Source organism: Botryllus schlosseri, chromosome 7 (assembly GCF_051294905.1).
Source record: "Botryllus schlosseri isolate E-star chromosome 7, Bs_hap1, whole genome shotgun sequence".
Classification (NCBI taxonomy): Eukaryota; Metazoa; Chordata; class Ascidiacea; order Stolidobranchia; family Styelidae; genus Botryllus; species Botryllus schlosseri.
This window is the reverse complement of record NC_137242.1, coordinates 9,097,926-9,125,440: the sequence shown is the minus strand read 5'-3', so window position 1 is coordinate 9,125,440 and position 27,515 is coordinate 9,097,926. Positions and strand designations below refer to the sequence as shown.

The window sequence follows — 27,515 nt, the reverse complement described above, 5'->3', positions numbered from 1 at the left end:
ATTGTATCTGTTTCGCTGGATACGAGTTATGTTAGTTTAACAGTAAACAAATTTCACCCTCTTGGATTATGAACTCAATGCGTTAGCAGTCATTCAATATTTTGTTTGTGTCAACTAGTTACTTGGTATGTTACTCCACAACTCTTACAAAAGTACGAAGGATATTAACATCGCACTAAGTAATTACCTTTACTCGATATTCTCGCATTACGAAACTAAAGAATGGTTGGTTAGACTCTACAAACTGTTTCGATATCACAAGACCTTTATTGTCTGAATGGGTGTTCATGTGTCTTAAGAACCAAATAGTTCAACACAGCACTAGTACCAACAGAAACATCAGAGTTGTTTACACAAAAGTTTGTATGCGTGCAGTATGCGAATACCATGTGTAAGTCCAGCACAATTGTGGTATCCATCCGGGTTTAGTTAACACAATTTACGACACCGAGGTCACCTCATCTTTCGTAAGACAACAAACCAACCAAGGTTTCAGGATATGTCCGTGTCATAGCAATAAATCAGCTACTCCAACAACAGAGTACATATGTTTTCTAGCTACGGCGCTTACATCTTACACACAAATCAATCTACTTTGCTAACAAAAAGTGCTGGGTCATCAAGTGATTACCCTAACAACAAAACAGCTAAACGTACTATCATACAAAATGGCCGTTATAGTCACCAACGGTACATGGTACAAGTAACAAGTCTCGAGAATCCAGTTATTGAAAAAACATGAAAGTGTTTCTCCTGCGCCAAGTCGTTATGTTGACGAAAGCGTATATCGTAATATCATGATCGATTTGCATTCGTTGGTCACAAAATGTCATTACTCTAAATAATTATTTTTCACTCAAACACAAACGCATACTTGTCGCCAATCGTTTTTATCAAGCACGAGTTCAAGAAACCTGCTACGACATGAATTGTTATTTTTTTATGTTGTGTAAATAGGTAATAATTAATTTTAGTAACACTATATCAACATCATCTAGTTGCGCGAATAGATTTACACGTGGTCTTGTGGTTTTAATCGAAGTATACAGCACGGTCTAATGTAGAGTCATCTCTATTGTACAACAACTCGGTAATCGAAATGAATTAAAATTTAAACAACGATCTTGGTTCGTCGCACCAAAAATATGTTTACTATCACGATACTCTACACAGGCCGTGTAAATCCTTTTCACACTCGTAATAGTATACCAACAGCTACCGGCGACAACGTTTAACAATACCAACGACACTAAACATACGATACCTACCCAAGTAAAATTACCATTTTCACCCGGAGATCGGTCGTAACCCGAGTAGAAATACCATTATCCTTTGGAGATTTATCGTTTACCCAGTGTAACAAACCCCTTTTCCTTTCGTAATCTATTTTTCTCTGGGTAACAATCCTTTTTCACTTGGAAATATATTTTTTCTCTGGTTAACCCTTTTTCACTTGGAAATATATTTTTTCACTGGGTAACAAACCTTTTTCACTTGGAAATATATTTTTTCTCTTGGTAACAAACCTTTTTCACTTGGAAATATATTTTTTCTCTTGGTAACAAACCTTTTTCACTTGGAAATATATTTTTTCTCTTGGTAACAAACCCCTTTTCCTTTGGAAATCTATTTTTTCTCTGGGTAACAAACCTTTTTCACTTGGAAATATATTTTTTCTCTGGTTAACAAATCTTTTTCACTTGGAAATATATTTTTCCCGTTTACCTGAGTAAAAATATCATTTTCCTTTGGGGATCTGGCGTTTACCCAGTGTAACAATACATTTTCTCTTGGTCATCTAGCTTTTCCTAGAGTAACAAAACCATTTTCATTTTGAAATCTGACAAACACACCTGACAATTTGATATTTTTGTATATTGTTACAACGGATAGCGACAAAATATACACCAACAACAACTCCAATACATTTGTGTAATCGCATATTCACTTGTGCTGATGCAACTCATCAAAATCATCGGTTACCCACATGCAATGTGCTGTTGTACATCGACGTTTATGTTTTTGGAAAATTGGACAATAGGCTTCGATAGTTCTGTGATGTCCGGGTTCGTGCTTTGGATTTTCCAGAGTCAAAATGTCTGAATAAAACACCTCCTTGACGATGGTTGGTATGTGGATAACGGTGTTCGGAAAACGGTTGGATTTATGTCACCCATCGCGATAACAATTCCAGGTCGAGTTTTCCCCCGCGTGTTTACTATATTGTGTCTTTATTGGTCATGTATGTCTCGACATTCAGTTTGAAATCGGAAACCCTGATAAAGTATGTAACCGGATCCGGATATCAACTCTGAATCGATAAACCAATGAACAATATTCAAAGTAAACAAACATGTTACACCCTGTGTTTCCACGAAAAAATACCATCCAGACATACGTCGCGCTTGTTTGCCCACATCAGTATACGCGTAAATGGAGGTGTTTGACATTGCATGCAATGTGCTGGTATACAAACATCGATCCACAGACATTATCATAGCCGGTAGTTTTGATGTAGATCGAATGTCATCACACCCGATAACAATGTCATACCAATAAGCCACATTGCAATGACTCTTAGTCCGCGCTATTACATCGATATTTCGGCACCGTTCCCTGATTTACTCGATGGTGTTATCGTGTTGTAACATTACAAGATAGTCATGGCCCTATCTCCGGACAGACCACCCAGACCAATTGGATACATCGGTCAATATCCATCGTGTTGTCGACACCGAAGTTTTCTGCTGGAGCGTTTGACCAAGGTGAACTATCGAATCACTGGTGCTCGAAATGATTGCGATCAGTCTTTCACACGATACATGGATGTCACTACTCTCACATAACGACTCCAGATAAATATCGTGCAAATCTCGGACTGATACTGTGATCCAATAAGGTGTGTTTCTGTGAAGATTGCAATCGTACACCACAATAGAACACTACCTCGCGATTTCACACGCAATCATAAAACACATCATCGTAAGGGTCCAGCTCGTCCGGTGACATTTCGAAACGGTCGTCGCCACAAGAAATTGGTATCATTTTGAAACGACATCGTCACAAGTCTATTGACGTCGATTCTGTTGGTCATGTCAATCCGTTTCACAATCCACCGTTTTTCAACTCCCCGCACCATAGTGTTACGACACAGACAAGATGCGATGGTGGAAATAATAAAACACGGCAGGCACACTTTGGTGTTATTTGACATGGATTTTACACCCGACGAACCTTACATTCGAGCGATGCATTGGAATGACGCTTGTATTATTGGCGTAGAAGGAACAGAAATGTATCGATTTATCGGTTTCGTACAGATCCAACAAAAATCTGGGTATATGATTGTGCATGGTCAGCATATTCGACTGTGAACGCCCAATTGGTATATGTTGTACAGTTCACTTTCACCGTCGTGCGAATAACCCATGTTAGGGTTCCATGTTTGTGTGTCTGTATGTCACGCTTCAGATTGACTCAGAGTCATTGCAATGTGGCTTATTGGTATTGTTATCGGGTGTGATGACATTCGATCTACATCAAAACTACCGGCTATGATAATGTCTGTGGATCGATGTTTGTATACCAACACATTGCATGCAATGTCACACACCTCCATTTACGCGTATACTGATGTGGGCAAACAAGCGCGACGTATGTCTGGATGGTATTTTTTCGTGGAAACACAGGGTGTAACATGTTTGTTTACTTTGAATATTGTTCATTGGTTTATCGATTCAGAGTTGATATCCGGATCCGGTTACATACTTTATCAGGGTTTCCGATTTCAAACTGAATGTCGAGACATACATGACCAATAAAGACACAATATAGTAAACACGCGGGGGAAAACTCGACCTGGAATTGTTATCGCGATGGGTGACATAAATCCAACCGTTTTCCGAACACCGTTATCCACATACCAACCTTCGTCAAGGAGGTGTTTTATTCAGACATTTTGACTCTGGAAAATCCAAAGCACGAACCCGGACATCACAGAACTATCGAAGCCTATTGTCCAATTTTCCAAAAACATAAACGTCGATGTACAACAGCACATTGCATGTGGGTAACCGATGATTTTGATGGGTTGCATCAGCACAAGTGAATATGCGATTACACAAATGTATTGGAGTTGTTGTTGGTGTATATTTTGTCGCTATCCGTTGTAACAATATACAAAAATATCAAATTGTCAGGTGTGTTTGTCAGATTTCAAAATGAAAATGGTTTTGTTACTCTAGGAAAAGCTAGATGACCAAGAGAAAATGTATTGTTACACTGGGTAAACGCCAGATCCCCAAAGGAAAATGATATTTTTACTCAGGTAAACGGGAAAAATATATTTCCAAGTGAAAAAGATTTGTTAACCAGAGAAAAAATATATTTCCAAGTGAAAAAGGTTTGTTACCCAGAGAAAAAATAGATTTCCAAAGGAAAAGGGGTTTGTTACCAAGAGAAAAAATATATTTCCAAGTGAAAAAGGTTTGTTACCAAGAGAAAAAATATATTTCCAAGTGAAAAAGGTTTGTTACCAAGAGAAAAAATATATTTCCAAGTGAAAAAGGTTTGTTACCCAGTGAAAAAATATATTTCCAAGTGAAAAAGGGTTAACCAGAGAAAAAATATATTTCCAAGTGAAAAAGGATTGTTACCCAGAGAAAAATAGATTACGAAAGGAAAAGGGGTTTGTTACACTGGGTAAACGATAAATCTCCAAAGGATAATGGTATTTCTACTCGGGTTACGACCGATCTCCGGGTGAAAATGGTAATTTTACTTGGGTAGGTATCGTATGTTTAGTGTCGTTGGTATTGTTAAACGTTGTCGCCGGTAGCTGTTGGTATACTATTACGAGTGTGAAAAGGATTTACACGGCCTGTGTAGAGTATCGTGATAGTAAACATATTTTTGGTGCGACGAACCAAGATCGTTGTTTAAATTTTAATTCATTTCGATTACCGAGTTGTTGTACAATAGAGATGACTCTACATTAGACCGTGCTGTATACTTCGATTAAAACCACAAGACCACGTGTAAATCTATTCGCGCAACTAGATGATGTTGATATAGTGTTACTAAAATTAATTATTACCTATTTACACAACATAAAAAAATAACAATTCATGTCGTAGCAGGTTTCTTGAACTCGTGCTTGATAAAAACGATTGGCGACAAGTATGCGTTTGTGTTTGAGTGAAAAATAATTATTTAGAGTAATGACATTTTGTGACCAACGAATGCAAATCGATCATGATATTACGATATACGCTTTCGTCAACATAACGACTTGGCGCAGGAGAAACACTTTCATGTTTTTTCAATAACTGGATTCTCGAGACTTGTTACTTGTACCATGTACCGTTGGTGACTATAACGGCCATTTTGTATGATAGTACGTTTAGCTGTTTTGTTGTTAGGGTAATCACTTGATGACCCAGCACTTTTTGTTAGCAAAGTAGATTGATTTGTGTGTAAGATGTAAGCGCCGTAGCTAGAAAACATATGTACTCTGTTGTTGGAGTAGCTGATTTATTGCTATGACACGGACATATCCTGAAACCTTGGTTGTCTTACGAAAGATGAGGTGACCTCGGTGTCGTAAATTGTGTTAACTAAACCCGGATGGATACCACAATTGTGCTGGACTTACACATGGTATTCGCATACTGCACGCATACAAACTTTTGTGTAAACAACTCTGATGTTTCTGTTGGTACTAGTGCTGTGTTGAACTATTTGGTTCTTAAGACACATGAACACCCATTCAGACAATAAAGGTCTTGTGATATCGAAACAGTTTGTAGAGTCTAACCAACCATTCTTTAGTTTCGTAATGCGAGAATATCGAGTAAAGGTAATTACTTAGTGCGATGTTAATATCCTTCGTACTTTTGTAAGAGTTGTGGAGTAACATACCAAGTAACTAGTTGACACAAACAAAATATTGAATGACTGCTAACGCATTGAGTTCATAATCCAAGAGGGTGAAATTTGTTTACTGTTAAACTAACGTAACTCGTATCCAGCGAAACAGATACAATCCGGTGATGTGATGTTGGTCAATATCCATTTTGTAAAGATTGAGTAAATCCTCTTCCGTCAGGTGGGTGTGGTTCAAATCAATAGCATGTTACACATAAACATCATTTGTATTGAGGGTGATATTGTTGAGTGATGATGCCGCAACAACACAACAAGTATTATTTTGTATCGTGTGTTTGTGCTTTAGGAATAGCGAAGTGTGTGATATTTTGGATATCTGTGTTCGGCTGAAACTAGGGTTGTCCTTGGGTCTTGTGTTGGGTAAATCAGAACTATGTCTAGAATGCAAGCACGTCCAAGTAACGTCTTTTAGTGACAGAGTATTGTGATGACATTTACTTTGTCGAATGACAACGGAAAAATTTCCAATTTCTCTGATCATGTGTGTGTGTGTGTGTGTGTGTGTGTGTGTGTGTGTGTGTGTGTGTGTGTGTGTGTGTGTGTGTGTGTGTGTGTGTGTGTGTGTGTGTGTGTGTGTGTGTGTGTGTGTGTGTGTGTGTGTGTGTGTGTGTGTGTGTGTGTGTGTGTGTGTGTGTGTGTGTGTGTGTGTGTGTGTGTGTGTGTGTGTGTGTGTGTGTGTGTGTGTGTGTGTGTGTGTGTGTGTGTGTGTGTGTGTGTGTGTGTGTGTGTGTGTGTGTGTGTGTGTGTGTGTGTGTGTGTGTGTGTGTGTGTTTTACAAATAATTCCAGTACACCTAACTATAGGATACATTTAGTAAACATCGTGCAAATTGTTTCTTTGTGATGGTAACGACTTTCGGCGGGTTAGTTTCATGTCGGGAATTATTATTTGAGGGTTCAAAAACAATTTCAATCAATACTAGAAATGAACAACAATGCAAAACACGTTTAGAAATAAAAGTGTAGCAAGTACTTTTTTGATATTACGAGTGTTGGATACTAGACACTTCTAGTTGAATTGGATGCATCTAACAAACATATCACAATTTACTTTTACAATAATCAAAGTCTTAGAGTGCATAACCTCGCGATATTTTACATTTAGCACGCACAATGGGGAGTTACTGAAATGATTAGGAATTGATCGCTAGCTTCGAACGGTACTCGATACTCAAAGTGATTTTTTCACACTCTGTAAAGTGCATATGTTTCAATTCTCTGTCGCAAATTCCGACAGTAACGACATTGATGTTAAATACTCACCCGTGGTTATTGTAAGTGAATCCTAAACATTGCAACAGTCGGTATGGAAATCGAACGCGTGCGTACTTTTAGATAGGTGACACTAACAAGTTTATTACATCCGTGAAATACTCTGAAACGTCGATTCGTGATTGTGTTAGCTATATTCATCTTCCATATCTGTGGACACAAAGATATCTTGACTTTGGCTACAACTCACTCGAAACGAATTGTCGCGGGTAATCTAGAAAAGCACAAGTTGAAGACGAATGATTTGATTTCAATAAACTAAAAAAAAAAATCCTTTTGTTTTGATGTTGGATTTAATACAATTTGTATGACTATACCGAATTCGAATCCGAAAGTGCAATGTTACTTTAGTAGAAAAATTGGATGACTCGCATTTTGATATTGATAGATGTGTAGAGTAATATGACTAGTTTATAAAATCTCGGTAATGTTTTTTTTTTCGTCATGTCTGTGATCAACAAATATGTGATCAAGTCTTACCATTCGATATTAACTTTCGCAGTCGGTGTAATTTGTTGAAGTAACAATACCGACGAGTTCAATAATATTCCCCATCGATGCATTCGAATAATCCGTCAGCTGCAAGCGGATTTAAAACTTGATGGTGTTTCGCGGTTAACTCAAGTCAGTGGTCGTGTTTGTGTTGATTTCAGGAATGATCATGACGAGTTGCCTGGGTAGATTAGTTAATGTGGTTGTAATTACGACCGTACAGAGTTGCTGACACCCCAATATCTTTAACGCTGTAATATACGGATTTATCTGTGATAAATTAATTCTCAGTTATTGTTCAGACATTCAAATCTCGTATACTCAAAATATAATATGTCCAAGTCAAATCGTATATGCGCCGATTAGTAAATACTTTGTCTTCAGAATAGTAACAACCTTTACAATTGAATAAAAAGATAGAGCATACGAATACAACCAGGATGAATTAATTCAAATTTGTGAGTTGTAATGATATAATCAAGTAAGTGAAACTAGATTTTTAACAATTGTTAATGTTGGGAATAATTCTTTTGAGTTTGAAATGTAGCTGGATCAAAGTTGGTAGTCATGTTTGTCAATCCTATTTCAATTCACACAATGTCAAAGTCCAAATATTTCATTCTGGATTATTTGGATTTACCTTTAGTACATCCCGCGAATGGATTTAAAGTTGGTAAATTACCAAAATGATTGAATAATATCGGGTCAGAGATAGTTGGTATTGATTCTATAAGTGTTAAAACAGCGGCGTGGAATGTGTGAATGATCCGATGAGGGTGAATGTTGGCGTCAGTAATATTCAGGTTACGTTCGATTCAACAGATCGCGTTAATAGGATTTGAGTTGGGTCGAATCAATACATTCAAATACGATTCAACTTGATTTGTGTAGTGAGTTACACTGATGACTCCCACTTTATCAAACGATATGACATCGAACAGCGTCAACACTATGCAAGTCGGAGCAACTTCAAATTTTCACGTCGGCGTCAAATTCGTCTCATCACCCAAAAGAGGTAGCGTTAGTCAATATCTCAAAGGTATATTCGTCGACGGCAATAACGAAGAGATATCTTTCACGTGTTTCAATCGTGAATTGTTCGGGGTCATTGAGAAAGCATTCTCCAAACGAAAAAAACTCATGGTCAAATCCGGTTGGGTTCAAATTGATAAATTTACTGGAAAACCTGCTGTATTACTGGGACGGGCTTCGTCAGTAACTCTACATGGAAAATCGAGACATACGACTGAAGAATACCCATTATTGACCTGTGAATCGGTATACGGAAATAAAGATGAATACGTCTCGATCGCCGCTACTTGTGTTTCTCGAGAGGAGAAGATGGTCAATTCTGGTGCCGGAAAGGAGTTGAAATTATACAGTTTTACATTGAAGGATGATAGTGGCGAGGTGGTTTTGGATCAATGGAACAAAGCCTCGCTCGTACCCGGGAAGAAATATCAACTCACTCGTGTTAAAAACTGTGTCGGCAGATTGAAAATCGATCAGTTAACTAGACTTGTCGAATTGAAAGAATAGTTTGCATATTTGTATACCACAATACAATATTTCACGTAAAATGTATGACCTATGTGTTTCGACAACTGGGTTAGCGCGGTGTTGTTCTACTGATCGAGGTGTGAAAATTGTGCTATCGCGATGAAGTTACGACTGTGAACAGCAGACTATTTTGTAGGCGCGAAACAGCGAATAAGCCGAAAGTATTATTCAGGTAGCAATCAATAGCGAGGAAAGAGAACACGATCGGTCATTTGACGCGACTAAACTACGACATCATATATCATAATTTACGATCAAACTATTTCGCACTGACTGGTCTAGTGTAATATTCGATAGTAGCACGCGGTTGGTCGTGAAACAATTCAGCGCGCAGGTCATTCGGAATATAGGTCGCACTGCTTAATCCTCACAACAAACCACGTTTCCGTCCGCGCGGTTATTGTTGGTGACTCGTACATATTCAACACCGCGCGAGAGACGCCTGAAAGTACGAATCACGACCGCATCCATAAGAACACATGGCGAATCACGACAGATCCCGTAAGAATACATGACACATCACCAGAGATACCGTAATAAACAACGGCACATCACCAGAGATCCCATAAGAACCAATGGCACATCACCAGAGATCCCATAAGAACCAATGATACATCACCAGAGATCCCATAAGAACCATTGGCACATCACGAGCGATAGGGGGTCTGAAAGGGTACCATCACCAACACGAGTTTTCATGGCACATCACCGACGCAGCCTATACCCGAAAGGGTACCATCACCAGAGATCCCATAAGAACACATGGCACATCACCAGAGATACCATAAGAAACAACGGCACATCACCAGAGATCCCATAAGAACCAATGGCACATCACCAGAGATCCCATAAGAACCAATGACACATCACCAGAGATCCCATAAGAACCATTGGCACATCACGAGCGATAGGGGGTCTGAAAGGGTACCATCACCAACACGAGTTTTCATGGCACATCACCGACGCAGCCTATACCCGAAAGGGTACCATCACCAGATATCCCATAAGAACACATGGCACATCACGAGCGGAAGGGGGGGGTCAAAAGGGTACCATCACCAACACGAGTTTCCAGGCACATCACCAGCGCACCCATAAGAACCCCACGCTAGTTCGCGAGCGATCTATATAACTACTGACGTGAGTATAGAACAGGCGAAAAAATATACTTATGTACTGGTGCAACGTCTGGTTATTAGGGTTAGAACAGCTTTCATCGAATTGAGAACAGCCGCAAGGCTGGGAGCAGGTCGAAGTAGAAAGTTTATTTTGAGAAAATATATATGTAAAATATGGCGAAGTTTATGTATCGCTGGGGATATCCTTGTGCGATCAGGGTATAGACCGGGAGATAATTGTACAAAACCAATTTCTGTAGCTAAAACAGTAGCCATGATAGAAAACAGATGAAAATAGTACTATAGTCGGATGTTCAGTTGTATTCGAACTGTATATGCCAGGGGTTCTCAACTTCTTTCGTATAACGGGCCGCATTGTAAAAGCAAAAGACGCCGTGGGCCGCATAACATTATCATCATGTATTTGTGGGCTACTGTAGCTTATTTACCAGTCTTATACGGAAATTTAGTACATTTTTATGCATTCAAAAGCATTAATGGACACTGGACACTGGACAGCTTTCGTAAGTTTGCAGTTGCTGTTTTTTTGAGAATATCTATCTTTCACCTGCGCAAGTAAATCCCTTCATGGATCGCGCATAGCATTCGTTGCAAGTCGTTATATGCACCTTCAAACCCTTCCACCAGAGAATCAAACTCTCTGTTTCAATGCGTGAGCGAGCAAGTATAAAATTACGGTAACTTATTCCTTTATTCGTTACAGAGGCCATTATCACTTTGAGCTCTCAGTGATACGAGAAGAAGTCTGGTGTGCGGGGTCATTTCTGAGCAAACCAATCAACCCAACCCATCTCATTTCCTTCCATGGCTGGAGCCTTACACCAACAGTTACAGAAGTAAGCTTTGCCAAGTTGATTTTTTCACTGGTCCCCTTCGCACGTTTGCCCCATCAGCATTTCCTCTGGAAATATGCCCATGTCCAATCTGATGAAACGCACCTGCATAATTAGCTATGCAATGTGTATGAAGTCGGTGGATTCGTCCAACGCTAGAGGCTGAAGCAGTCTACGTTGCAACGTCTTTCAGAACATGCGATAAAAGATCGACTGAGACTGCTGTTACTCTTCTGGTAACGGTTGAATCAGACAACTGTAGTTTCGAAATTTGTCAGGTGATGTTGCGCTGGCCTTGCTGCTAAGTTATAGAAACAGCGAATATTCGCACAGTACCTTGAAGTTTTATTGAAGTCACACCTTCTCTAGCAGATTCTTGGGTTTAGCGATATTCTAAGCAATTTTGAACAATGCGTCTGTAACGTCGTCGGCAATTTTAACAATGCCTCGAAATATGGATTGCTTGGCTTGACACCTACTATCACCGTTTTACCTAAGATCAGACGATATGTATAACTCCAGAAGAAACTATCGTGGTATCATTTTAAGCTTCTACGCTTCGTCACAACAACTGTTCTTCGACAAACATGACACATCGGTCTTCCATAACAATAGTGTGCCAGCAGCGATTGCGTTCATAATGAAAGACGTCGTGGGCCGCGGGTTCAGAACCCCTGGTATATGCCTTCATCTGTATTTATGGCCACAGTTGCTAGCACATAGCAATTTACGTCAAAGGTAAAATCCCGGTTCTTCATCTTCCAGATTAATATTTCCTAATTACTTACCCTTCTCGACGATGTCAATGACTATTGCCATTCCCCAATCAGCATCCAAAGGATTATGACAATGTATATGCAAAGGTCCCGTGTAACTGTCCATCTTGATCCGCAACTGGAAAATCATGATTAACGTTATCAGTTATATTGTAGGCCTATATCACACTGTCAAAACGGTGTACCGTAAACGGCTATACTCGTGACACATTCTTACCGTTATATTGGACAGTGCCGGCGAATGTATAGTATCCATCCACTGTCCAGTTTCTGGATATGCCAAGGAATCGGCATGACCTTCCTTCCATCTACTGTAATGACCTTGAAACTTGAGCGGGTCAGTGATGTTGAATTCCTTAGCCGTAGCACCTTACGAAATACAGTACCTCTGTTAGAGCCAAATCTAACCATAACCCTAACCCTAACCGAGAGATGACAGTGGACTCTCTCAAATGAAATTATGATGCCTTATTGTTTCTTTCCAATAGCTCATAATTTGCCCTCTTCTTTCAGGTGTATGAAAATGTCCTCAGATGACGCCTAAATGTCCTCCTTTTTGACAATTCGTCCTCCTTTACAGCTTTTAGAGCTAAGATAGTGGAAAGATTCGAGGAAAATGGGCATAAATGACGCTAAATAGAAAATTCGTGGTTCGAACGAAAGTGACAACCTTTTTTTAGCCTAACAACGTAAAGTGTGAAAGACAAACTGTATTTTTGGAGTTGAGCCGAAAAGTTGACCTTTTTCTTAGTCAACCAACCACAATTTCGTGGAAAATTCACCATTTTTCCGGATTTCACTCCAGTATTCTAAGTCTAAAAATTTTGAAAAAGTGTCCTCCTTTCGCGATTCCAAAATATGGCAACCCTATCATAAAATGAGGAGCGTAAACGATTCTGGAGGTCGCGAAATCCATTGTGAGTAATGATTACAAAATATAAACCAGTGGTTCTTAACTTTGCCTCCAGCGCCCCCCCCCCCCAAGGGGCGGTGGCGATGTCGAAGGGGGCGGAAACGCTCAGGGCGGAAACGCTCAGGGGCGATATGGGAAGCACTGGGCTCAAGTGGGCGATATGGGGGGCGCTGAAAAAAATGGCTTCGCAGTAGATGATGTGGTAGTAGGAATTTCCTTGATGAGTATTCTGAGTAAATTAACATTCCACAAAACATGTCAAATCCCGGAATGCCCGCATATGTTCAATTATTAATTACGTGGCCTTCATTTTCCAATACAAGAGCTCATTCGTCGCTGCTGGTGAATCTAATTACGGGGCTGAAAGGATAAAAAATTTATAGCGACATATATATGCAATTACCACCTATTGATTCATGCATTATAGAAAATTTTGGTGCCTAGGTCGACCAGGCCACACAAACTTTGTTGACCATCGAAATCACTGCGACGGGGTCCTTGGGGGAGAAGCCCTCAGAAGTTTGGTATATCACGCTATGGGTGCGCAAGACAATCGTTTCTTTAGGGGGGCTGATGGAGTGCTGTTACGGCCCTCCCTCTTACCCATTGTCTTTATTAAAGTCATCACACTATGAGTTGGGGGGGGGGGCTGGAGCACGAGATTTTTGAAAGGGGCGCTGGAGGAGAAAAGGTCAAGAACCACTGGTATAAACAAACAATCATGCATTCTCCATTCCGAGCAACACCAGAGCGCGGGCGGGCCACAAAATACCTCTGCATTGGAAGTAAATGCTGACAGCCATTTTCTTGCTAAAGGGAGTGGAAAGAAGCTAGTCTTTGGCCCCGTTTACCCCCAGTATAATACTTTACATAGGCCCACGTTGTATGCAATGCTATTGATATGACTTGTGAATCTAAAGTGATGGAAAGCTTTAAAAGCAAGTTGATTGCCACGTCAAACTAGCCACTGCTGCTAAATATCATACTATAATAGCCAAAGTCATAATCTGTACTTGCACTCGTTTAGAAGAAGTGTTTCGCAACGCGGTGAAATGTGACCGTAAATCCGTTACATGGTCGTAACGCTGACAGCTACGACCTATCGATAGTGGCGAGGTAGCTTAGTGGTATGATCCACACCGTGGATTCCACAGCTGCAACACCAATGGGTTGTGGGTTCGAGTCCGACCGAGGTCGACTCCAGAATTCCTAAGCGGTGTCTCAGTGGCGGCTCGTCCTATAGGGCAACTGGGGCATTGCCCCACCTAAAATTCTGTTCAATAACAATTTAACCATTTATAGACGCACAGCAATCAGTATATACCGAGATCACGGCGAAACCCGCATTATTCTTGTGCTTTCGCTAGCAAATGCCCATACATAGCGAAGTCTCTGCGAAAATCGAATTCTCTTCTGTGTTTTCGCTTTGTGAATGCCTAGCCGGGGCTTGCCCCGGTAGCGCTCATAACAAGCTTTCACTATCTATTCTCTCAAAGCCGCGCACAATAAAGAAACGGTGATTTACTCTCTCCTATTCGTAAAATGGCCGAGCAAGTGGGGCAACTATGCCTGTCGCCCTTAAGGTGTGATGTAACAATCGTATCTATATCTGAACTCGGTTACCGTGATATGCGTTGACTCGACCTTTGCTGGTATATGTCGATTTTGACGGTGTTTCGCACCATGATAATTCTTGAAACTTGGTACGATATGTCGTGAAGGTAGTATTTGGCACTGCTCCAAGTTTCAGGCTTGCTACTCAAAGATAAGGGTGGTAATTTCGTTTCCGAAGTTTAGTGTGTGCTGATCTATCATGTACATTGTACAGCAAACAGATTTTACTCAAAAGCCGGTATTGGTCTCCATTGATTTTGACGATGTTCCATACCGAGATCGGTCATGATATTTGGCACAGTAAGTCTTAATGTTAGTATCGACCGCTGTAATAAGTTTTAAGTTTGTCACTGAACTATGTGGGTGGTAATTTCGTTTCCAAAGTCGAGTGAGAGCTGACTCTTCATTTATCGCTAACAGATTTACGCAAAAGCCGTTATTGGTCTCTATTGATTTTAACGATGTTCCATACCTAGATCTGTCGTGAGCTTTTGCACGGTATGTCTTGATTTTAGTATCGAACGCGGTGCCAAGTCTTAAAGTTGACGCTCAATGATTGAGGCAGTTATTTCGTTTTCGAGGTCGAGTATGGTAGAGATGCGCGCTGATCTGATACTTAGCCTACCTATATCATTGCGGATCTCACGGAAAAGCCGGTGTCTGTCTGTGGTAATCTAGTCTGCGTTCCATAACGAGATCGGTGATGATATTTCCAATGGTATATCTCGATGATCGCATGAAACAGCTAACTAAGATACTCGGTTTGCATTCAAATATTCACATAATTTTATGTTCGCCAATGTGCATTTCACTGTGAAATTGTGGCCTTCAAACCATTTGCTTACAATCCCCTGTCAAATGCGATAGCTATTTCATTTTCGATGTCGGCTAACAGCTGATCATTCGATCAGCCTATTCCTCGATCTATTTTACTCAAAGTTCGGTGTTCGTCTGTTTGTATTCATTTTGACAGTGTACCATGCCGGAATGGGTTATGAGATTGCGAATGCTACTTCTCGATGATTTCATGTAACAGTATGCTAAGTTTACGGCTTTCATTCATGTATTTATTGATTAATATATTTTCCAACGGCGATTTGGCAGCAGACAGTAAGCCGTATGTGTTGCGTCACAATCTCCAGTTTCAAGGCCAAAATGTACTATGTCAGTGGTTCCCAACCTTTTTCATCTCGTGCCTCCCTTGGCCGAAATTTAAGCCAAAATTCCCCCCTTAGGATAAATCTGCCCGATGATTAAAAATGATCGTTTTTACGGCGCAAACACCTGTTGACTGAGAGAATAAGTACCGAGTGATTGTTTCTAGCAGTGCTGTAATAACACTTTGCAGACCTCTAAAAACAATGGTCTTGGTCCCAATCAAACAAATTGTGGAAGGCTTGACTCAACAGACCCCCACACTTCCATTTGTGTTTTCGGCTTACCATGCACCAATCGCTAAAACAATTGCCGTGAAAAATCAGTATGCATAAGTTTACTGGTCATGCGATTTTTTTCTCAAGCTTGCGTATGCATTTGGCCAATAATATTGGTACTTTCACATATGGCAGGGTTGACCAAACTCGAGTCTGACTCGGGTCACCATTTTCTGATGACTCGACTTGACTCAAGTCATTTTCTCAAAATGCGGACATGACTCGACTCGACTCGAGACAATCTGGGTATTGACTCGACTTGGACTCGAGTCATTGCGCATGACTCAAACCAAGCCATATGAATCGAGACTATAAGACGGTCAAGGCCGCCATTTCATTATAATTTCGAAGAACAGTAAAGTGACCACCCTATCGGAATTTCGTCTAGTGATCTTGGTACTTGACAATGCGACAAGAAACTGCTCAAAGTGAGGAAAATTAGCACATCACAAATCCAAATCATTCAATATCACCAATCAGTGTTGACTTGAGTGTGACTTGGAATCGGACTCGAGTCATAATACCATGACTCGGACTCTACCCTGAGCTCAGAGACTTGGACTCGGACTTGATCAATGGTGAATTGAAAGTGATTCGAATTGACTCTAGTCAAAATCATGAAAGTGAGATTGATTTGTGACTCGGAGCCTCGTGACTTGGTTACAGCATTGATGTATAACGTACACGTGATCAGACTCCCTGCTGGAGCTCATTGAAATTTAGGACATCCACTACGTTTTGGCAACATTGCACCGAGTTTGACATGTCTTTTTTTCCATCAGGTTGCTGTTCACTAAAAATAAAGCAAGGCTAGCAATCTCTTTGACTTGAATCGATGACGTTGGAATATTTTGTCACTCTCTGAAAATGTTGACTTGAAAATATAAAATATATATTTTCACTAGAGGCCTTGTTGTGATAGATTCGGCAGGACATTTGCTCGCTTAATATACATTTGATTGAGAGGCCGTCACTGGCCTACAAGATTGCAGAAAATCTGAACTAGTTTACAAAAGGGGGGGATTTGTATGTGAAAAAGAGATTTCAAATAGCATTGGAACATAATTTCCGCAAACAAAAAACAGGCATAAGGAGCATACGTTCGAATATAACTGGTTGACTACATGACAGTTCGGACATGAACAATTTGAGAAAATCCGTTACAATTCTAAAGTGGAATTCCTCCCTAAAAATTGCAAAATTCCCCCCAAGGGGGGAATTCCTCCCCCGTTGGGAACCACTGTACTATGTTGTTCCGAGACCGAAGTTCCGAGGCTGCTGTCCTTAGTTCTTCAAAGACCATTCAAATTGATGTTCTGGATTCAATATGACAGGCCCAATCTATGAGATAACAATTGCGTATGTGTCCGAAGTCGTTGACCTTTGCAGTTAGGCTTACGCAATCTCTCGAGTTCTAGTCATTGGAATTAGTCTGGTCAAGTCAAGTGCGAACATGAATCGTATTGAATCTTTGCTCCGTACGTAGGCTAGTTTACGCAGTTGCCTTTAGAGCGAAAATTAAAGGTCTAGAAGACTACTCCTTGTCGCTTCGACATATTCCTGTCTTTTCATTGTATCGCATTTTTGTGGTGTATTGAACTGATAAAATTGCTAATAAACTAATGATGATGATGATAGAAATTGTCCAGTCCATTGATCCAATCGTACGCCGGGTACCTCCGCTTTGGTTTCCTATCACCTGGTCGTAACTCGTAACCACCAGCTCAGTGGTCGTAACACACCAGGATCGTGTACGAAACACTTTCGGACGGCCTATCGATTTGCGTAATCTCTAACTCTACCATGAAATCATAACGCATGCTAAAGGATGACCTGATAATTGATTCGTGGCATAGGGACGATTCTTAGTTCACGTACATTATGTAAAATATTCCTTTGATTAAAAAAAATGAATAAAACATTTGTTACCACACTTCAAGTCACGGCTCACCGGCAAACCTCTCGCGGCACCTACGTTAAAATCACTGTTGTCGGGAAATTCGTGTGACCATCATATTAAAGTTACTTTTTTACGTTGGAAAACGCCATTGTGACGTCATGTTGATAAAAGTCGCTCGCAGCCCTTGCCCCACCACCCGATATTGTCACGAGCCGCCACTGGGTGTCTTACAAAAAGCCTAGAAGTGGGCTGTGCTACAAGTCGGCAGATACGGAATCAAAAATAAGGTATATCGGCCTGGTGTAAATGACCATAGTCGTCGACAAACACCATGAATACTACGAACAACAACAACAACGCCCTATAGATAAATCCGCTTTCCCATATTGAGTAGGCGGATTCATACTATGACATGCCATACTTTTCATAAATGCATTAGCTTTTAGTACCGAGTAAATAGGCAATGTTTGCGCAGTGTGATACCAATGTTATTTGCTTTGGTGTTGTTTTCGTGTCCATGTCCATGTCCATTGTCCAACGAATCAAAGTTGAGATAACGACGTGGTGGCGGTGACGGATTTATATGAATCATAAGATTGAGGATTCGAGTCTATTAATAGTCGCATGGTTTTGTGTGGAAATGGTCTAAAGCAGTCGTTCTCAGCCTTTTTGTCTTCGCAGACCCCCTTTGAGCCGTCACGGACCCTCGCGGACCCCAAGATTTAGCTCCAATTTAGCTCTATTACTGTGCAACCGTCACCACAAATATTAACTGTGGGCTAGTGATAAACAGCAACAAAATAACTTTTATTGAAATTTACTATTTATGTAGATATTGAGAAGACGTTAATTATTTCAAAGCGAATTCCGTGGCTGCTTTTCTTGAAATACACGTGTCTCTACACGTGCCGTGTCTCGAAAATTTGCACCGTCGATTTGACATGAACGAGTGCCGAAAATCCAATAATTGCCACAAAGGTGGTGATCAATGTAATAATAACGCGTAACGCTTCCGACGACATATCCGGGCCTGATCGAAACATACATGGCACCAATATAACGTCCAGCGTAGTTGTTGGTTGGTTTGTGGTATTCATGGTGTTTGTCGACTACTATGGTCATTTACACCAGGCCGATATTCTTTTTATTTTCCGTAACTGCCGACTTATAGCACGGCCTACCTCTAGGCTTTTGTAAGACACCGCTGACGCGGATGTGGTGGCGAGGAGGAGCCTAGGTAAACCTCCAACACTTAGGTATCGGAATTCGGAAGTCGACCTCGGTCGGACCCCGCACCCGCTATCTCGCCACTATCCAGCGTAGTCATGTCTATGTAGCAGCTCATCTTGAAGCTATAGCGTTCATGTATATCACAGAGGAAATGTTTTTTTTTGCAAGGGAATTTAATCCAAAATCCCAACAAAACATCTCGAAACAGCAACGTGTATGTAACAGTAGGCTGTTGGCAATTTGTCGATTAAAATGAGTTTGCACAGAGCACAGTAGAATATTTCATCTCGGACGGCCATTCTGTTGACGCGAGTTCTTAAGTTTTAGCAGATATGAAGCGAAACTTCTTTGTGGTTTCTCTAGTAAAAAACATAGAAAATAGTTTATTCCACATTTTGCAAATTTGGCGATTTCGCAGACTCCTTGAAATTGCTTCGCGGACCCCCGGTTGAGAACCACTGGTCTGAAGTGTCGCCACATATTTTCGCCATGAAAGATGTTACTCCTGATTGCATCGCAAAATATACTTGAGCTCAGTGTGTATATGCTGGACTGTACACTGTACAGTGAACAACACGTGAAATGCCAGGCGCCTCGACAACTTGTGTTCATAATTCACGACTCTAAAAGGAAGCTGTGAATTTCTATTTGGTAATGTTAACCAAGATTCACAACGGGACCCCGTTGTTCTTTTTATTCTTCGTGAATTCGGGATATGAAGCTTGTCAAGTCAAAAAGTAAAACAACTGCAGGATATTAATGGTCAGATACGATTATACGGTCCGGAATAAGGTAGAATCGTATGAAATATTATATTCGTACTAGCATATCTTATTCTGACGTTTTTCGATGTGTGATGATTGATCAGCTAAAATTACAGGTTTTGCAGATATATGATAACTTGAGTAACATGAGACGTGTGCAACTGATAACTGGAACAAAATCAAAGAGACAATCTATATATAAGTTTTTTTATAATATAAAGAAATATCCTTCCATTTCATTTTCTAATATACTTCTAATATATCAATGAGTCTTTTGTTTTGATGTAGTTGAGACCATGGAAGTGAACAAGCCTGTGTTAACACTATTTTTCTTCGCTGCTATTCTTCGCTGTTGTGATCGAAACTAGAATGCTGTTTGCAGACTACAAGCTACAAGCCAGGATGGCAATTATTTATCACAATAATGACTATGACTGTACGGTGTAAGTAATGCGATGGTGGCATCGGCACCAGATTTCCCTGCGCGGGAGGGATATCTTTGTTTAACTCTCCGCAAAATGCCGCGGACAGAGATGCATTTTCAGGAAAACAATAAATTATATTAGAACTAAGATTACGGTATAGAAACATTTAACAAATCAGATTAGAATTATAATTAGAGCATAGGAACATTTTACAAATTAGATTAGAATTAGAATTAGAGCATGGAAAATCTTCGCAAATTAGTTTAGAATTAGATTACTGGCCTTTAACTCTAATTTAGTGAAATTAGACAACTAGAATTATCTAGTTGTCCAAGTCTGCCTATATAGTAAGATATCCAGCCTTGGGTTGTAATGGGAACCTATTTGCAAAAGACTAAAATACAGCCCATGTTTTATGTTCTCACACTGACCTTCAATATAGTTGCTATGCTGGTAATGGCAAGGCTCGCCGTCTACCATATCTCGGAATTCCCAAATTGGATTGGTAAGCTTATAAAGTGCCACCGGTCCATTGTATGGTTCAAAGCCTATAACCTGTTGCAAGAAATGCGGCAAAAATTAGCTAAATTAAGGTTGCTTTTGATACTGAAAATGAAATGGCATCTTTCTCACTTGCATGTGATTGACGTGGAAATGCATCGGATGTGAAAAATCATAGTCGGCGCTAGTCATTTGAACCTCGACCACAGAATCAACCTCAACTTTGAATCTTGAAACAAAAATTATCATCATTTTACTATTGGCAAGTTAAGGCTTTTTATATAATACAGGCGACTCCATGAATAAATTACACAGTCCTAGTTGTGTATTAGTAAAGGCTAGCCTCATAGGGTTAACGCTTTTGCTCATACGAAGTGGGCCAAAAATTATTTCGAAGGGCCCAAAATAATTCCGCATATCAATATAAAATATGGAGAATTAATGAAATGACCTGGCCGAAACCATCAATGTATGACCAATTGTCCATTGTCCAGTCCACACAGGCGCATAGATGACCGACGTTCAACCCATAACCACCCTCAGCCCTACTGCTAATTGTGATCTCGTGGGTTGAGAGTGGATGAAAACTTAATAGCTATATATGAAATTATCAATATTATAGAGAAAATTCAATACTGAGCATTAATTTTTATCGCGCTTCGCTCGACTACACCAAAACATACACGAACTTTAAAGGGCGGAGATGATAAAGTTGGATTAGCAATAAGATCGATTATCGCGTTCGTCAGGATTTATCAACCCAGGATTAAGGAAACCGGTTGATCGCAGCGCATAAAGTTAGTGTTAATCTCATGATTTAACAAACCGGGAAAAACCGCGTACACTGCGTACAATTCCTACTCACAAATATTTCCGATAATCACCGTGACGACTGGCTCCTAAGTGATGGCTTCACTAAACAATCAACGAATTATGTACCCGCCATTGCAGAGCGATATCAATATTCTATAATCCGTTTCTTAGCTGTACGGTACCGTACGAATTGAACACGACTTTCATTTCCAGATGATGATAATTCTAGCTATTGCAGTGTAAGTATCAGCAGCCTGCTGTTTCTTTCAACAAATTGACAACTGACGGCCTATAACGCGTTTTTTCATTATGATGCAACAGATAGCGTCACTTGATTGAAAACGCAGGACACCGCGACTAACCATCTCGCGTAACCTTTCCCAACTTTATGCGTCGCGATTAGCAGTATATCATCACACGGTTAGCATTCTTCCGGGTCAGCTAACTTTATTATCTCCGCCTAAAATGCGTCCCGATCAGTAGTTTTTAATCGCATGATTAGCATTCTCCTGGATCAGCTATTTTTTTTGGGGGGAGGGGGTTGACGTAGTACTGTTTCGGCCTTGATCAAGGCCAGCTGTAATTGGATTGTATGAAAACAGTGCGTACTGTTGATTATAGTCTTTGATTATAGCCATGCTGGCTAAAAATGTACGATAGGTCCAAAGTAGTTAGTAGCGACACGCAAAGCCCGAAAAACCTTTGCGATAAGTTACACATCACGTTCCTTATAGCTTGAATACGAACAAGTCACCCGCACCAAAGGGTAAATCGGAACAACAGCAAAATTGTAATGTCATAGGACTGTGGTTCCCAAACGGTGGGGAATTCCCCACTGCTGGGGAATTCAATGGTTTCTGGTGGGGAATAGACGCATTTGTTCAAAACTATGTACAGGACAGTCTACATATTCATGGAGGCACATGCGCAATTACCGTTACCAGTTAACTGCTCTGGAATGTATGTATCGAAAATTCTATTGCGTGTGTTGTTCACAAAACCTCATTTGTAACTCTGGGTGGCCAATCATGGCGTCACAAACGCATCCAGTACGACTAGTTTGACGTGAAATAACGCTTTCGCGAAATTTTGAGCTTTACTGGTATCGGTTCACAATACGTTTTATGTTGCAGTTGTAGGCGATTGTCTTGCGTACTGGTGTGGTTGTGTGTCTTGTGTAGTCAAACCAGCAAATAGCTGCTCTGTGATGACAGAAGTGCTGGGTAGTGGGGAACGGGACCGTAACTGCCGCACCACAAACTACCCAATTGAGGGGGGGCGAGCTCGAAGGGGCCCAAAATTATTTCATGAATTAACATAAATTAAAGTATTTTGTTACGTCACATTTTTTTCGCGCTGGGTGCGCGGTTTAATATTGCCGACTATCTGATTATGAGATACCCTTCCCACATGAAAATACGTAGAATTTATAGAAATGGAGACTTCGGCGTCGGCCATTGCTGCGCCACGACGCTCCAAGGCATATGAAGTTATAGGCCATGAAACATGCAACTCCGAGAAGTGTGCCAGAACGATCAGCAGCGAGAAGACCTTGGCCGAGAAGGAATGCCGTTGTGGTGACCCAAAACTTCGATATATATATACAATATGCATATATGTTTAATTGGCAAAATATTCGCGGTCACCGGTCATATGCAATTATACGTATATATTCTCAAAATGATGCTGTCAATAAAAGTAATGGTATAATGGTCATTACACCTGTAATTTTCTGGACCACTCCAATGCTCTCTGTTCAAAGCAGCATTGCCTCCTATCTCCACCGCAATGTACTGGTCAGGTACAACATTTCTCAAATCGTCCAGGTATCCAGGTCGCGGTGGTAGCCTCTCCGGAAAATTCAACTCCTGGGTACAATTGGGTACAATTTAATCATCGCAATAGCATGACCTGCGCTGCGCGTGAAATGAAATCCGAGATGTGTAAAAAATCAAACGGTATTTTATTTTAGTCGGCTACAATCAATTGCTCAAATAGTCCTATCGAGTTACCTCCGCAGTTGCCGGGGTTCCCAACTTTATTTACACCGTAGGAGGAACCATTGAATTTTCAAAATTCAAACAAGGGGCCGTGTTGTAGTTTTGAAAAATCAATGGTCCCTCATTTCTTCGAAGGTTTGAAAAGATTAAGGAACGTTATTTTAATGAAAATGGTTTATACAGTGTAGCCGGTGGTTAGATGGATAAAAAGATTTAAATACAACACACAATAAAATAATAGTACATATTAGTTATATTCAGTTAATGTGACAATGTCTTAATTGCTGGTTTAGTGGTGGAAAGAGCCTGCCGCATGGCATGTAGAATGTCCAAGACCCTTGACTGCTTTGTTCTCAGAAGTAACATTGTGGAAAACCGACATCCACAGCAATATGTTGACAGGAAAGGCGGTGGAAATGGCATGAAAATTTCATTAGGCTTAGGGTACGATTTACTTTTGTAAAACAAAAAAGTCAATTCAATATCAAGAAGTGGATTATTTCCGTGCTATTTTTTTTGTTACCGTGCTATTTTTTTTGTTAAATTTTAAAATATTTTTTTATAGAGATGTTGATTTTCGAACTTTTACCCCATGATCCCCTGAAACAGGCCCAAATTTTGGGACCCCTGCCATATTGCTTTTCAAGATGAACTATTTTTGTTGAAATGTATATTGAGCGGAAGTTGTTATTTGTAATTTGTCACTCGCATAGAAATATTAAAGAGCTATTCTATTGGACAGAGATATTTCAGACGTTATTGATCACGGCCAATGTCCTTTCTTATATTTTCACGAGTCTGCGTGCACTCAACAACGCACTGCGCGGTCCCTTGAACGACAGTGCGTAACGACTAAAAAAAGGTCATCACTTCAGCTTTTTTGTGCGCAGCTTAGGTTTTCTGTGCGCAGAGACCGTGTCAGAACTGTGCGATTGCGCACGCACGCAGCTTAGAGGGAACATTGATCACAGCCATACGATCTACTATCCACATGTAGGACATTGTAGGCCTATACCGATTGAGAGATTCTACGTTGCCAATGCTTCTAGATCACAATGAAGGGGGAATAGATACCAAAACGAAAATCGTCTCCGAATGGCTAGTACCTCTACCTATGTGACAGTGGTCGGGAACCTATGGCTCGCCAGCCATATATGGCTCTTTTGGGTATAAGATATGGCTCGTTGCCAAATAGCTAATTTTGAACTGAATTGATCAATAGCCTATTGCAGCAACTTGTTAGGAAATATTCATCACGGCCATGATAATTATTCTCGTGACATTATAAACATGTTTTGAGAGGTAAAGACAATGCCGTCTTCAGGTTTAGGGGCTCGGTCCCCCCTCTTTTCAAAATCCTCAAATTTAAGTTACTGTCGCGACGGCGATCAATATCGCTCGCGAATTCGATGTACCCGACTCGAAATCTTGGATTGCACGATACGGTGATAGATCAAAGAGAATAGCAGACATAGCGATTCCCACATGACAACGCAGTTTTCAAATACACATTGTATTCCTGATATACGGCACGAAGTAAATTGCCGTAGACGTGACATCCACAATTACAAACTCGAATTACAAACAACGTCATAGCTATCCACATTCTTGATTTGTTAAGTAGGTATGTAGTACCGGCGATAAAGTATAGGGTGTAGGCGTGTAGCGCAATGTTATATATTACCGCCGAATACTTTGAGAATTGAGAAGTCGAGCATTAGATTTTCAATGGAATTCTTAGATATCCCTGCATTTGATTAATATCAGTTACAATAAATTGTAAGATATTTACGTTGCATGGCGTTATCAATGATGAGGCTGAGCCCGTCTGTGCATTACCCCTCGTTTCACGCTTTATTTTCGAACAATAAATTTGCAAATTGTGTGATTTTCTGAGAAAAATGTTCAAAATCTTGTCATTCATCAACATCGATAGAAAATACCAATATCAATTGAGGGTTTCACAATTTCCGTTCACTCATCCTGACGACAGGTGATGTACTGCCTCATTTGCCTCCCCTACCCGAACCTACGTTCTCGTAACTCAAGTTTCGCATGCTTAAATATGGCTCTTCGGACAAAAAAGGTTCCCAACCCCTGCTTTATGAGAACACATATAATGGCTTGCATATGCATATACTAGGGATGGTGTGAACCTCTGAAAGGTTCAGGGTCGTGTGTACGCGAACATTTTTTAAAGGTTCTGCGTGAACGCGAAAGTGAACCTCGTGACGTCCTAAGTTATATCATTTGGCAAAATCCGACATAGAAATGTGGCCAGTCGAACCACGCCCAATTAAACCAACAACATATTGAATCCGCAAACAAGAGTTCAAGTAACTCCGGTTAGTTAGTTACCTACCATTTTCTTCAGAGAACCCGTATCTCCGATGTTAACTTGCAATGTCACCAGCAGGTTGGACGTCCGCGGAACTCCCGCGAACGATAGTTTATGTTGTTCTTTCGTGATCGATCTAATCTGCGCACATTGCAACAGGGATGAAATGTCTCGACAGAAGTATATACTAGAAAGATGATTGACTAATTCGCACCTGATATGTACCAGTGTCGGTGCATTTAATGAGCCATTCCAGTCTATTACCAGGGAAAAGTACAGATTGACCCGTTCTCGGTATGGTTGGCTCGTCGAAATACACGCCATCCCGTGCTATCTCCCTAATCTCACAAGGGGCAACGTTTTCTTCATTATCTACAACGGACACTTCGATTGGAGACACCAATCCCACATGCAACATCCTGCACCCCAAGGGAAGTTGAAATTTAAAACTCCATTTCTAGAGAGTAAATTACAATTGGACACACAATGGATTGCAAACGGAAGATGTCGACGATAGACTTGATTTTCACATAGGTATTTCGAGCACCATTTAACGACTCATACTGGCGAAGCAATCGAAGAAATTGCCTTCAAGTCTGCATCCTGTGTATATCTTTGTAAAGTTACAGATCCAAGAATGCCTCATCAGACCGAATTGTTGGAATAAAAAAGGAGTATTTTTACGATTATTCAGCCGATGTGCGAGATAGGGTGCTGGCGATTATGGCGTCCATTCGGATGTCGCGATCCCGCACAAGGCTTACAAAATGAATTGGTGACAACTATTTCATTTAAATTTACCTGAAACGAGTCAGCTGGTTTTTCGTAATAGACAACACCGGATGCAATATCCCATTCACCGTGAATTCGTCCACATTTTGTGCCAGCCATTGCTCCAGAGAAGGATCAAATCTAAAATTACAAGGCAGTGAAGGCATAATCGAAACGAACCACCGAACTCCACCATGACGATGATCGTATTATGCGATACAATTATGCTCCCTTTCACCCTTGATCATCAAATTTTCACATTTTATGTTCTGGGCATCGAGAAGTCCATGCAGCATTATTCTTCGATGTGGTTTCGTAAAGGTGACGAGTTACCTGAATAAATTTTTATTTCACATCGTAGTCATCGAGTGTAAACAAGTTGTCGCTGTTTGAATCCAAAGTCCGCATCGCGCTCTAGATTTGTCACCAGCGACTTATTGATCAATCGGGATATGTTTGGTGGGACTTGTCAATTACGTATATGTATAGGCTACCTGTTACTATTACAGCCTGTGTAATTATCTAGTTGTCCAAGTCTGGTTCTGGTTCTTTGACTTTATTTATCATATTCGGAATCAGTGCGACAATAGCATTCAATCAATTCCAGTTAATATAAATTATCAGCTGGTTATGATGAACTGCCTCATCTGTGCCTCACCTCTCTATCTCCGCGAAGCTTTGGAACAATAAATATGCAAATTCCTGGATTTTGGATGTCATTCATGATCGTCGATAGCAAACAGCCATAATTATATTGATGTTATGATTATAATCATTGACGGTTTTCAGAATTTTC

At 40.4% G+C, this 27,515-nt stretch overlaps 1 protein-coding gene across 1 annotated transcript in view; it reads right to left on the bottom strand.

The window, feature by feature from the left end:
• Positions 1-27,515, bottom strand: part of LOC145442483 (multicopper oxidase CueO-like) — a 38,734-nt gene that overhangs the window by 6,070 nt on the left and 5,149 nt on the right. The window contains exons 6-13 of the mRNA XM_080320402.1: positions 26,750-26,860; positions 26,163-26,367; positions 25,973-26,089; positions 23,333-23,478; positions 20,930-21,026; positions 20,728-20,851; positions 12,235-12,386; positions 12,030-12,135 (exon numbers count right to left, since the gene is read on the bottom strand). Coding sequence (XP_080176528.1) covers positions 12,030-12,135; positions 12,235-12,386; positions 20,728-20,851; positions 20,930-21,026; positions 23,333-23,478; positions 25,973-26,089; positions 26,163-26,367; positions 26,750-26,860 — 1,058 coding nt within the window. The remainder of the gene's footprint in view (positions 1-12,029; positions 12,136-12,234; positions 12,387-20,727; positions 20,852-20,929; positions 21,027-23,332; positions 23,479-25,972; positions 26,090-26,162; positions 26,368-26,749; positions 26,861-27,515) is intronic.